We start from the raw sequence: 13,485 nt of genomic DNA, 5'->3' as shown, positions 1-13,485 counted from the left end.
TATTTAAAGCTGATAAGAATCTGAGCTCTCAAAGCCTGCCTTATAGCATTACTGGTTTTGGAGATTGTATTTTCTTCTTTACTATACTAGCTTGAAATACAGAGGCTACTGGTATTTATAGTGGTGAAGTGATGCCCTTAAGCACACACTTAAATGCCAAATGATGCCCTTAAGCAAATGGCACTTTTAAGCACACACTTAAATGCCTCAAGTTTTCTGACTACAGTATCATCTCACACCTTGGTGCTATTCGAGGGAGGGGAGCGATGGGGGAGGCTTCTGGAAAATTTCCACCACACAACTGATCCTCAGTACAGTCACAAAGTGACTTATCTAAGCCTTCCCTTTCTTCAGTGTTGTAGATGGTAGGGAGATGTTTTGATCCTGAACAGATATTGTGATACTGTTACTTGAAGTTGCCATATGTGGTTGCAGCTCCTCCATGAGAGGCATTCATAGCACTACTAAAAACAGTACTCTCGCCATCCATCACAGCATTACAGAGGAGTTGGCATTTAAGTAGGGGCAAAAGCATTAAGAAATTTTGCTAGATAAAAACCAGACCAGGCCCAATAACTGCTGAGTTTTTACATAGGTTCTGGGTTATTTGTTGTATCTAGCATACAGCTATTTTATGCACTAACAGCAAGGCTGCAGGGAAAAGCTATTTGTTGACATCTAGCATTCTTGTCTTCTTATATGCAGTACAAATCCAAACAGTCTGAAGATGTGAAACACACTGGCCAGTGAGAATCCCACGTGTTCAAAGAGCTATGGATCAGTTCTGTAATGTGGAAGAGAGAGAAATTCTTTGCAAGTGGGAAAACGATTCTAAACAGGAAGATGTAAACTGTTTTAAGGGAAGTTTGAAAATGCGTACAAATCACTTGTACAATCTGTAAATCTGCTCTTTTAAATAATGTATAATTGTAATTAAGATATTTAGTGTTATATTCCCAAATCTACAACCTAAGGTGCCACACAAGTTATATAAAATAAAGGAATACTTGTTCATTTGGGAGGCCAGTTCACAAGCTCAATATTCTGGCAATCCTATGTGTACAGAGCAGCACTAGAGCCAGGACACAGCTGCCACCGTGCATCGAACATACTAAGGCTATTCACACAACACAAGCTGCCTGAGTTTAGGGAAGTGCCTGAAGCACGTTTCAAAGCATGGTTCGAGCACCTTTTGAGAGTGGTGCAGGGTTACCTGCTCTCCACTGCCCCATGCAGCTTCCTGCATGGAGCAGGGCCAGGTACCATGTACCCCCAAGTACCCCCGCATGGTGCCAGCATACACATGGCATCCACACATGCTCCAATCCTGTCGTCCTACCCAGGGTTTTACTGAGGGTGATCGTGTGGATGATTGCCTCTGGGTTCCTAGGCTCCTTACCGGCCTGCCACCATTATAGCAGCAAACCACGACACAAAGAGCAGTCGTGTGGACTGGAGTGCTGCAATGCTAAAAGCAGTTGCTCCATTGCACACGCTGCATTCTATGTCCATGGAGGACCCAGAGTACATTTTCCCCCTCCAGCCAGCAGAATGATGATCACCGCCCAGGGTGTGCGATCAGCAAGGTTTTCTTCTTCATTTGATCACCTGTTGGGTGGCAGATGGTAGCCTGCCTCCTCACAGTTCAGATAAGAAGTCGTGTGAATGACCCTAGTGTGTTATAGGTGATATTTAGTTAGCCTAATTTTTGCAATACTCCTACATTATATTTACACTTTCTGTTATAGTACATAATAAATTAATTGTTGTGACAGGTCATAACGCACCACATACCACACACCACTAAACATAACATAGAAAATGCAACATGCCAAGAAGTCACACCACTTTCTGATATAAGCATGGTGGCAGATGCATGCTTGTTTCTGTGCTGCGCCACGCATAAACAAGGCTGACCTTGAGAACTGGGTTTCAGTGAAGCATTGTCTGTGAGCTCACTGATCTGATAATTTTTTCATGTAAATGTCCAATGTAGTTTAAAGATGGGTTGAAATCATAACCAAGAGGTGTAACTTAATTTCATGAGAACAGTCAAAGACCATGAGCTGTTTCACCATATGTTTGCATTTTTTTCAAAAGCATAGTTTGCCCTTATGCATTTTAAACAGATTTTTCTAAAGTTATCTGTATGAAAAAGCTCTTATTCTCTTCCTATACTGTATCTCTATATTATGCAGTTCCTGTAATCAAATATTAAATGTTTTCTCCCATTTGCTCTGAATCATCTTCCTCACATTTCTCCAAATCCATCATGTATTAATCTCGTACTGACAATAGATGTAATTCTACAACGTGGACTTTGAAAACCTCTCCTTTTTTAAGAAGCAAGCAATGCATATCTGAACTTACTTTGAAGTTTTGCCATATAATCATGTCAAAATATCCATTTGCTTGTGCACTTCCGGGTTGCTATGGACTGATTTAGTAAAGTGTACCCAACATAATGTTTTAAAATAGCATTCTTAGTAGCTTGCTGGCTTGCTTGTTGAATCTTATATTTATATTTCATGGAGCCTAAAAGGCCACTTAACTCCTAATAACTGGCCTCAGTGGTACTGCAGGGACTGGGATCAAGCACTACTCATCCCCTGTGGATTGTGGTATTAGACCCACATCAGAAGTTTCTGTGCTACTTAAGCCTGGACTCAGCAGCAGTCACTGATACAGGTCCTTTGTTTGGAGGCCATTGCAGCTGGAACAGACATAGAAATGCAATTATTACGTAATGAAAGCAGCATCTGGAAGAAGCCATGCTGCTTCCCAAATACCTGAGCCATGTGCTACTAATAGAATGCCATCAACTTATCAGGACATTCCTAGAAAAGAGAGAATCTTCCCAAGTTTCTGAAATCTCATCTCCATGAATGAGATATTTTTTTACAAGATATATTGTATATATGCCAAATAAGAGAGATGCACGCTACTCCACTTCTTCCAGGAGATATATTTTTGGAGGGCTGGTCTTCCAAGATTTGTCCTAGAAAAGTTAGTACTCCTTTAATAGGATGGCTTGATAGGCATTGCAAGAAGCAATTTGACAACTGAAAAAGACAAGCCAGTATACTTACCTACAGATAAATGTCAAGTACTGATTTACTTCAAGTACATTTACTTGGGAGTAGATACGCCAGGTTGCCACTTGAACTGGCATATTTGTCTCTCATAGTTTGGTTGAAATATTCCTTTGGGGAGGATCCCACAGCTCAGTCATAAAGAACGTTTTTCATGCAGAAGGTCCTATGTTCAGTCCTTGAAATATTCAGGTAGAGCTGGGAAAGATCCCTGCCAGAAACCCTGGGGTGTCTCTCAGCTGGTGTAGACAATATTGAGCTAGATGGAACAATAGTCTGATTCAAATTAAGGCAGCTTCCAGTGTTCATATATTATTCTGCTGATCTGTGTTCATGTCCCACAAACATGCAAAAAGGAGAACAGATACCAATGGCACAAATCCACAGATTCAAGGTGTTGGTTACGGTGGCTATTCTCAAGTATATTTATACACTGGTATACATGGCCTAGAGGAACAAATAAAAATAAAATCTATTAAATGGTTTCTGGTCTTGCGGTAGTAAGCATTAATTGTCCCCTTTGCTAAGCAGAGTCTGACCTGGTTTGCATTTGAATGGGAGACATGTGTGAGCACTATAAGATATTCCCTTCAGGGGATGGGGCCGCTCTGGGAAGAAGGTTCCAAGTTTGCTCCCTGGCATCTCCAAGATAGGACTGAGAGAGACTCCTGTCTGCAACTTTGGAGAAGCCGCTGTCAGTCTATGTAGACAATATTGAGCTAGATGGACCAACGGTCTGTCACAGTATAAGGCAGCCTCCTATGTTCCTAACTTATCACTCCCAGATACTAGTTACTACTAGCTGTTGTTTATATAGCACCTAAACTCACTCTTCTAATCCTCAAGTGCCCTACTGAGTGGCAATAGAAAGATGTTCTGCAGCCCCTGCTATCCTTTCTGCTAAACATCATATTTTTCATTTGCATTTGAAGGATGATCTCATACTTATAGTTTGATACAGCAGAACAGAGCCTGTAACACATACTGCATTTTCACACACATGGTGAATCATCTAGCACTATGAAGTGTAGAATGAATATGTTTTTGGGTTAATTTTTAAAGTTAACTTTCCATGCTGTAAGCACTATTTAGTGCTTAATATTCATTGTTTAGTAAACGTGGTTGTTAGGTGTCTCTGAACAACCATATCACTTATCATAGCTGTTAAAATATTCACATTGAATTAGAAACAAGCTGTGTTGGCGTGATGGCAGTTCATCGCTCCTTGAGGAGGCAGCAGTCTTTGTTGTGTTGGCACAGCTTCTTTCTTCCACACTGCGTCCCCTGAACCTTGCTTGGAAATAGATGATGCCATGTTAAGCTAATATGCCTAAGCTGACCACCCTTTCAATCTGCTTCCCACACTCAACTCAGCCAGCCTATCCAATTGGATACCATGGTCACTAAGAAGTCCAAGTAAATTAACAGAGTTGCATTCCACCTGTCTCTGTCTCTGCACAGGTTATCCCACAGGGCAACCAAAGCAGTTTCAATCAAATATGTTCTTGGGCACTACTACTTAACCTTAGATATGTGGGTGCTTTGATGTGTATGTAGATTCTTTGCTGTATATACAATACTACCTAGTTATGTGTGTGATCTGCTAATTAGTTACATGTGTGCACTAAAGAGTGGGGAAAGGGAAATGGGGAGAGGGTGGTAAAACAGGAGGCAACAGAGAGAAATCCAGATGCAAAACACAAATGTGTTGGTAGACACGCAAACAGGTAGACCTGGGGAGAAAGCATGACTGAGATTGGTTGGCAGAGCAAGAAGCAGAGGGAGATGGGGACAAATGCAGACAGACAAAATTGGAGAGGAGAAACAAGCAGGCTTGTTTGAGTCAGAGAAGGGAGCAGGGAAGGGAGCAAATGAGGGAGCCCAACCAAGATCAGGGAGAAAAAGTAGATTGGCCCCATCGGGATCTCTTGAAAAGCTAGTGGAGCAGAGTGGGAAAGAAGCCTGAACAGGCTCGGGTATATAGTTTAGTAGGGTTGTGTGTTTTGTTTTTTCTGGCCTGAATCCAAAACACCCCCATTTTGCTCTTTGTTTCAAAAGCAGCCTATCTGAAACATTTTGTTCTTTGTTTGAAATTGCAAAATCCGAATCTGAAATGTTTTGGATTGTAAAAAATGGCCCCGGAGCAAAACTAGTGAGTGGGAGTGGTCATGCCTAATGGGTGGAAGCTACCACCCACATTTCAGAGGAATTGGACAAAGGGCTGATATTTGGTGAATTTTTGAAGTTTGAGATTTTTCCCATAGGGAATAATGGAGGTTTCAGGAAAAGTATTGGGGGGAAAGGGGGTGGCCCAGAGCAGAGTAGGTAGTGCTCAGTGGGGACAAGGAAGCTGCCAGAATTATTTCAAAGGAATTGGGCAGAGGGCTGGTTTTTAAAGTTTTAATGGAGTTTACGTCTCTTTAAGGTTCTTCCCCATAGGGAATGATGGAGGTTTCAGCAGCCCCATAACTGCACTTGGGGGGCACTGGGGTGGCCCAGAGCGAGTGGTATAGAGCACATAGGATACCAACCACCCCCATGGGTTGCTGACCCATCAGGTGCTGGGTTCTGTTGTTTCTGAGATGCTTTGAGTGTAGATTATCTAGTAGCATAGGAGAGTGGATTCATGATTTGTTGTTGAAAATCTCATATGCTACCAGAGAATCTACAGGCTGGGCCAGGGGCGTAGCAAGGTTGGAGTGGGCCCAGAGACAAGATTTTAAAATGGGCCCCCCCCCCCAAAGTCCAGGGCCTCCGCACACCCCAGGCCCCCAAGGATTTAAGTCTGATATTCCAAAATAAGTATGCTGCCTGCAAATACATTTCACTGAATACACACACACACATCACAATATATAGTGATATACATTGAGTACTATACATTTGTATTACTTTTAATGCCTAGAACACACTAGAAAGATGAATTATTAAAATGGCTCCCTCGCTGCAGATTAGCAAAGGAGACTTTCAACCATGCAGGGTGAGCCTATGTTTGTTTTCTCAGAATTCTGAACAAATTCAGTCAAGTTTGATTGCAGGAGGTTTTTCACAGGAGGCTTTTAAAGCCCTTTAAGACACATCTCCTCTGGAATGGAGGTGCTGCATTCACATGTTGGCCAGATTGACCCTGAAGTCCCTGCAAGTTATTGGGGAGCAGTTCACACACAAGAAAAATAAAATAAAAGCACCACACATGCTTCCCAGTTCTCACTCAGACCTTCTGGGTTGCAAAACAACTTGAACATAAGTGCATTTATGAATGAATGAATGAATAAATAAAATTAATAAAATACTGTTCCAGAAGTTTTTGCAATTTTCTGCCATGAAACAAGCCACTTATAGGACTTTTTAGATAGTTTTTTTTAAGTCAGCAAATTTTCCAAGCTGTTTCAAAATAAATATTCAGAGACTTCTCGGTCCCTCCTCCCCCCCCCCATATCCAAGCCCTATGGCAAGCAGATCCCTATATATGGGGGGGGGGGGGGGGGCGGGAAAGGTAACCACAAAAAGGAGTTCACACTCTACCTGGCAAATGCTGGTCTGGGTTAAGCAGTGCAGCAAGGGATCTTCTGCTGCAGAGAACACTCTGGCTGCCTCCTCCTTCCTGGCTGGCTTGGGCCCTACTCGAGTTCAGGCTTCACTGCGGCCTACACGGAGGCCTCCGTGGAAGCCCCACCCACCCGCCGATCAGCTGAGAGGCGGGAGAAAAGGAGCTCTTGGCAGCTTGTCTGCTGCTTCGATTGCGGGCCAGCAGAACAAGCAGGAGAGACGGCGAAGAGGGCAAGTGGCTGAGAGGCTATGGGGCTGGGCAGGGGGCAATGGGGAGTCACGTGAGGTGTCTCTGGGGTGCCCCTCCAGGCAGTGGGGCCCCCAGACAACTGTCTCCCCTTGCCCTATCATTGTTACGCGCCTGGGCTGGGCTCAGGCTGTCAACAAGGCAGGCATAGGCAATGGTATGACATCTCTCAAGGGGGTGAAAAAAATTCTGGAACATAAAAGCAATGCAGCAGATAAATCCATTCCCAGGCTGGCATGCAGTAGCCATAGCAGGCTGGCAGGCTGGGCTCAGGTTGGCAACAAGGCAGGCAGGCATAGGCAATGGCATGGCATCATCATGGCAACTTGAGGCATGCCATGCAATGCAAACTAGTTCATGAGACAGAAAGGCAGAATGGTGAATGAGTAACTAACTTGTTGAATGAATTGAAAACCCCTCCTTGAACTCCCCCCACCCTTGCCCCTTCTTCAACCATTCCCCTGGCCAATGTGGGGTCAGTAAAGAGTGGCAAGAGGCAAAAGAGCCAATGGGGAACAAGGAGGGAATCATCAGCAGGTCAGCGCATGCTTTAGGTCACCGATTGGAAGGCTGGAAGGGCAAGAAATTCAAAGAGATGTCAAACACAAAATGGAGACTGACTCAGAGAGCGCCACAAAATGGAGGTCGGAAACAACAAAACATTTTGTAGCCAAAAAAGGGACGTTTTGTTTTGTATACAAAACTTTTGGATTTGGAAAATGGCCGTTTTGTTTTGTCTACAAAACACCAGAAACAGCCCATTTCGAGTACAAAATGTTTTGTACCCGAAACATTTCGCACATCCCTACAGTTTAGGAAAGGTCGGGGAGAAATGGTTTCATTCTCAGCTGGGATGGCTGCTAGCTGGCTTTCCCCGCTGCAGAGCTAGTTTGGGGCAGAGCTATGTAAACAAAGAAGAAGCAGTAGCTTCTGGATCTGTGAACCAGAATCAGTGGCCGTCCTTGGCTTGCACATGAGTGCCACTGGTGAAATGGAGGACCATTTTGGAATTCTGGGGAATTCTGCAATCGGAGAAGGTGGCTTAGGCACAGGTGGCTAAAACTTGCTTAGATTTAAAGGTATATTGCTCAAGTACCCTTTGGAAAGAAAAATTGGTCAAAAATATTCCCTTAGTCAACAGAGCTTGCTCCTCGGCTTACTATAAAACCTCTGATCATATTATACACTCTCATAAGAGCGTGGATTGTGATCAGAAATGTGAGAGATGTCTCTTTTGTTTCTCTTTCTCCTATGGCTTCAGAAAACAAGAGGCATCACTCTTCTTATTGCCTCTCATAGATACAATAGGGCAAATATCCTTTTTCATAAGGTGTGGTGTTGTGGTTGACCTATAAGTCAAGGGTCCATATGGGGGCTCTTTTTATTCTGGGGAGGAAGGGACTGCTCTCCCCATGGAAAAAAGCTGGTCCCTTCTCCAGCTTTCTGTTGGTAAATAGAAGAATTATTCTGGGAAGAGTTGGCTTTGCATCCTTTCTTCTAGGACAGAGTTGGTCAAACTATGGCTCGCATAACCTGGCTGCCATCCCCCACCCTCCTCCTCCTCCTCCTCCCCTTCCCCACCACCACTGCTGTGGCCTTTTTCCTGCATGGCTGCTTGTGCAGAAGCCAGCTAGGGCTACTGCAGCTTATTCTAATGATGCCACCTCTTTGGTGGCTTCATTACAGCATGCCACAGAAGCCCTATCTGGCTGCTGCAGAAGCAGCTGCGCAGGCAAAAGTGGTGGAGAGGAGGAGTCCAACAGCGGCAGCTCTCTGACATTAGCAGCAGGAAGAGGAGGCAGTAGAGGCAGTGGTGGCGGCGGCAGCGAACAGGAGGAAGAGGAAGAAGTGGCAGCAGTGGCTCACCATTCAAATTCTTTCAAGTATGTGGAAGTACTCCAGCCCAAAGGTTTGTTCACCCCTGTTCTAGGAAATAGAGATAATCTCCTTTTCCCTTTTCTGGTTAAAAATAGCCTGGTTGGCACATACATATACCTCATCACACACACTCAGGATGGGAAGGCGGGAGGAAGATGTAAAAGACTTCTGAGGGCCATAGAAAGGATGGTTGCCCTCTATTATTACTTGGTCTGGGTTAACTGAATTGCAAGGAAACTGGCAGGTTCCAGGATGAGTTATCAGAACCGCCCTCTTCCCAAGGATTTGGGATAGTTAACTTATTGGTTGAAAAAGAGGCCAGGTTGGCTTCCCATGTTAATGGTTACCATTGACACTTCCAATAGGAAGGCAATGGGGTGTTAAAGGAAACAAAAAGATGCACCAGGGTCCTAAACAGGAGCCATACAAGAGATGGGGATTTGTGGGGATGCCAGGCATATCCTAGAGGGGAATTCCTGAGATCTGTTGGCCCCTGTGGTGTTAGTGCAGGTCCTGGAGGAACTGGGCCATTAGGCTCCTTCATGCAGGAATGCACAGAGTGTGGAAAATGAGTTCTGGAGAGACTAGGCAGCAGGGCCAGTTCTAGAAATGTTGGGGCATACTGGAAAATTAGCTTTGGAGGCCTCTCTGTACAGCTAGTTTCCTTTGGGTAGGGAGGTTGTTGGGCCCTTGCTCCCTCAGCTGCTCCTCTGCCTCAGCAAAGTTGGCAACAATCTAGAACAAAAGAAAGAGAATTAACAACACCTTCCATGCAACCTGTCCTTTCCTCATTTTTATTTGCCTCATTTTCATTGCAGGGGTCATCCAATGAAGCTGATTGGCAGGAGGTTTAGGATGGAGAAAAGTGAGGACTTCTTCACACTGTGTGTCATAAATCTAAGGAATTTGGTGTGCAGAACATACACTTTGCATTCAGAAGCTCCTAGGATCAATTTCTAGCTGCAAGGTTCTCAGGTATCAGAGCTGGAGAAGAGCTTCAAGAGCTGCTGCCAGTCACTAGGAAGCCTTTGTCAGACCCTCTGACGAATAAAGTGCATTTACCATGCTTCCTGTTCCTCTTTTGACTTTCTGGATTATTCCTAGTGCCAGTGCTACTCACTGTCCTATTCCTGGACTATTTTCTCTCAGACAGGAGTCAATCCATGCCAAGCACCTCTGCAGAAAGCACCTAAGCAAAAAAGAGGAGTTTAGATTCCAAACTCAGGTCCAAATGGAGACTCCACAACAGGCCTCAAGCATCTATTTTATTTGTTTATTTCTCATCTACCTTGCTAAAGATATATATTACTGTAGATAATTAGACTGACATAGAAGTATTGAAATTCATATGTATTTTTTAGGAGGAGAGTCCTGAAATTTGGTATATGTCATTCTAAGCATTTTACTTACAGAAAGAAATCTGGAAATTGACATCTCTCCCTCTCTGACCCTCCCAGTTGGTGGTATGCATGGAACCAGCTGGTCCATTTTGGTTTGAGTCCGAACTGGAACCGAACCGGACTGGGCCTATTTGTTCTGGCACCCCCTTAAACCCCATCCCCATTTTTGTTCGGCCTGTGGGGGACAGTTCAAGAATTTTTAGTTATTTATTTATTTTTGATCAATTTTGTTTTTACACTTACCTTCTCCCCTCTTTTGGGGAGTTGTCCGAGGCAGCGGGGGGATTTTTGCTCCAACCTGTAGAACAGTGTGTTATGTAATATAAGATTCCTAGAAGATGATGCTTTATAATACTTAGGGTATAGTTTAAATTCAGGTGATAGCACTACATAAAAACATTGCTCCACTGCAAAGAGGTAGAGGAGAAAGAGATCTGCAAGATATATTAAGTATGGGACCAGTGGGCAGACCTGCATGATAATATGCATGAAATGCATTGTTAGGTACAATAATCAGCCTTGGCGCATTCCCCCTACCCCACCGCCCCAAATGGTATAAATAATGTATTCATAACTTTTAATGGAAAGTTGATCACCAAGTATCAATGGATTAATGCATGAGAGGCTCACAATTACAGAGGGCAGCCAAAGAACCTTTGATGTTTTGTCAAATATCTGGGGTTTTATTCAGTGAATATATTACATTTTATTGAGCTCACACTTTGTGTGTGATAAAAACAACTTTTTTGGGGGGTGGAATCAGTAAATCAGACTTACTAGTGATAATTGATGTTTAATGTTCAATCCAGCAAAAGATAGGCATAACTTAATCCCACGCAAACCAGTGGAATTAGTGCAAAGTCAAGTGCTTAAAGGGACTTACTATAACTAATTTTTGGTGGACTGTGCTGTGCTCTGTTTTCTAGTTGATGAATACTAAGTAAGTAAAGTGTGCCATTGAATTGATGTTGACACTTGGTGCCCACAGAGCCCTGTGGTTGTCTTTGGTAGAATACAGGAGGGGTTTACCATTGCCATCTCCCACACATTATGAAATGATGCCTTTCAGCATCTTGCTATATCACTGCTGCCCAATAAAAGTGTTTCCCATAGTCTGGGAAACATAGCCTGGGAAACATACCAGAAGGGATTCAAACCGGGTACTAGGTTCATTTAATTCAAGTCCTAAACTGTGCCCTTGGAGCCAACGTGGATAAGATTTATAATTTAATATTCTATAATAAACCAGCCAATGCTATTGACTTGTTTGAATCACTACAGTTGAAAAGTAAAAAGGATTCCTAACAGTAGTAGATCTAAAACATTTTTCCTAGTCATAAATTCTTTCCTAATAATTTCTAGATCAATGACAGTTAATTAGGTTGTCAACTAATATGAATTAGTGCATTCGCCAACCCTTGGGCTCTCTGCTCTCTGAAGTTACCTAAAACTAAATCTGTGTCACTTTAACCCCTGTGGTACCTTCAGCTCTTTTCTTAAACTTTACTATGTATATATTTATTTAACCAATCCAAGCAGGTTCTTCCTAGAGAGTTTGTGGGCTGTATCAGAGGAGTTGCAAAAAGTTGGGAAATTTGCAATTATATACCATGGGCCTCTGAAAATCAAAGAACTATAGAAATTGTAGGGTTTTTTAAAAAAACAAAACAAAACCTGGCCACTACTTTTTTCAAATATAAAATGGAGACCCATAGCAATTTAATAGTATTGAATATTAATCCAAATATTAACTCAGGGTATAAATGAAGGTGTGTATGTCACATTCTTATCAATGTATTATATTAATGTATCTCACATTGATATAATTATGCACTGTGTGAAAAAGTACTTCCTCTTGTCGGTCCTAAATCTCCCGACCTTCAGTTTCATGGGGTGACCCCTGGTTCTAGTGTTATGTGAGAGGGAGAAAAAATTCTCTCCGTCCACCCTCTCCACTCCATGCATAATTTTATACACCTCGATCACATCTCCCCTTAGTTGACTCTTCTCCAAGGTGATCCTCAAAACTGTCTCCTTGCATCCATTATTGTGTCCTTGCATTTCTTTTGCCAGAGTTTATGTTCCTTCCTGGTCTCTTCATTTGGGCAGGACTTCCATTTTTTGAAGGAAGTCTTCTTCCCTTTTATAGCTTCCCTGACTCTACTTGTTAGCCACGCTGGCATCCTCCTGAACTTGGTGGTACCTTTCCTCCTTCTTGGTATATATTCCAACTGTGCTTCTAGTACTGTGGTTTTAAATAAGTCCCATGCTTCCTAGAGTGATCTGACTCTCCTGATTTTCCCTTTCAACTTCCTTCTTACCAGTCCCCTCATTTTTGAGAAGTTTCCTCTCCTGAAGTCCAATACATCTGTGTTGGACTTCCTTGACAATTCTCTACTCGCATATATGCTGAATTGGATCATACTATGGTCACTGCTTTCCAATGGCTCCGCAACTCTGACATCTTGCACCAGGTCCTGGGCACCACTCAGGATTAAGTCCAAAGTCGCCATCACTCTGGCTGGTTCAGTGACTAACTGTTCTAAGGCACAGTCATTTAGCACATCTAGAAATTTGGACTCTCTGTCATTACCTTAATGTGTATTTATGAGGTGAATTTATGAGGTCTATGAGGTGGTTCCCATGATCAGTCGGAGCCACCTGGGGGGGGGGTTAGCGGGGAGAGTGGGTTTAGCCCACTCTCCCCGCACATGAGCAGGGAAGCAGCCCTGGGCGGCCACCCACACGACTGCTGGCTCCGTTATGGAGCCAGCAGGGGCTGCGGGGATTGCGGGCCGAAGGGCATGCCCTGAATGAGCACTCAGGGCATACTGGAGAGACCTCTGAGCCAGAAGGCTGCTTTTTAGCCTCCTGGTCAGGGGTCTACTCGTGAGTTGCCATAGCACAGAGCTGTGCCGTGGTAACACACAAGCACAAAGACGGTGTTAGTGAAGCGCTCGCTCAGCTAACCTCGGCTAAGGGCAGGGGCAATTAAGCAGGTTATGCGCTTGTAAACCACAGGGCTTGCCTGCGAGCCCAGGGGTTAGCATGACCAGCAAAAATCAGGCTAGGCTCTCCTAGCCCCATTTTTGCTGGTTGTGAGAATAGACTCTATATGTGGGTAGTTGAAGTCACCCATTATCACTGTCCTATCTCTTTTTGATGCCTCTCTTTTTCTAGCTCCAGGTCACTCTCAGCGCTTTGATATGGAGGGTGAGAGCACATCCCTAGAAACACATTTCCTTTTATTCCTTGTAATCTTACCCATAATGATTCTGTGGAGGACTCCAATCCACCTAGGCTTTCTATCTATCCCTTC

General features: G+C 43.7%; 1 protein-coding gene and 2 long non-coding RNA genes across 7 annotated transcripts in view; 2 read left to right on the top strand and 1 right to left on the bottom strand.

Annotated features, from left to right (window-relative positions):
- The window catches only part of DOCK2 (dedicator of cytokinesis 2), a 422,720-nt gene extending 420,478 nt beyond the window's left edge, over positions 1–2,242 (top strand). For all 4 annotated transcript variants that reach the window (XM_053294951.1, XM_053294952.1, XM_053294953.1 and 1 more), the window contains one exon: positions 706–2,242. In XM_053294951.1, coding sequence (XP_053150926.1) covers positions 706–750 — 45 coding nt within the window. In that variant the 3' untranslated portion in view covers positions 751–2,242. The remainder of the gene's footprint in view (positions 1–705) is intronic.
- LOC128344565 (uncharacterized) overlaps positions 1–6,754 on the bottom strand; it is a 30,736-nt gene extending 23,982 nt beyond the window's left edge. For both annotated transcript variants that reach the window (XR_008315917.1, XR_008315916.1), the window contains exons 1-2: positions 6,618–6,754; positions 3,090–3,539 (exon numbers count right to left, since the gene is read on the bottom strand). This is a non-coding gene — a long non-coding RNA (uncharacterized LOC128344565). The remainder of the gene's footprint in view (positions 1–3,089; positions 3,540–6,617) is intronic.
- A 1,883-nt stretch (positions 6,755–8,637) lies between these two features.
- On the top strand, positions 8,638–9,832 carry LOC128344566 (uncharacterized). Its single transcript, XR_008315918.1, has 2 exons — positions 8,638–8,797; positions 9,585–9,832. It is a non-coding gene; the product is annotated as an uncharacterized LOC128344566 (long non-coding RNA).
- Positions 9,833–13,485: the final 3,653 nt, after the last annotated feature.

The sequence above is a fragment of the Hemicordylus capensis genome, chromosome 2 (assembly GCF_027244095.1).
Source record: "Hemicordylus capensis ecotype Gifberg chromosome 2, rHemCap1.1.pri, whole genome shotgun sequence".
Classification (NCBI taxonomy): Eukaryota; Metazoa; Chordata; class Lepidosauria; order Squamata; family Cordylidae; genus Hemicordylus; species Hemicordylus capensis.
This window is presented reverse-complemented; position numbering and strand designations above follow the sequence as displayed.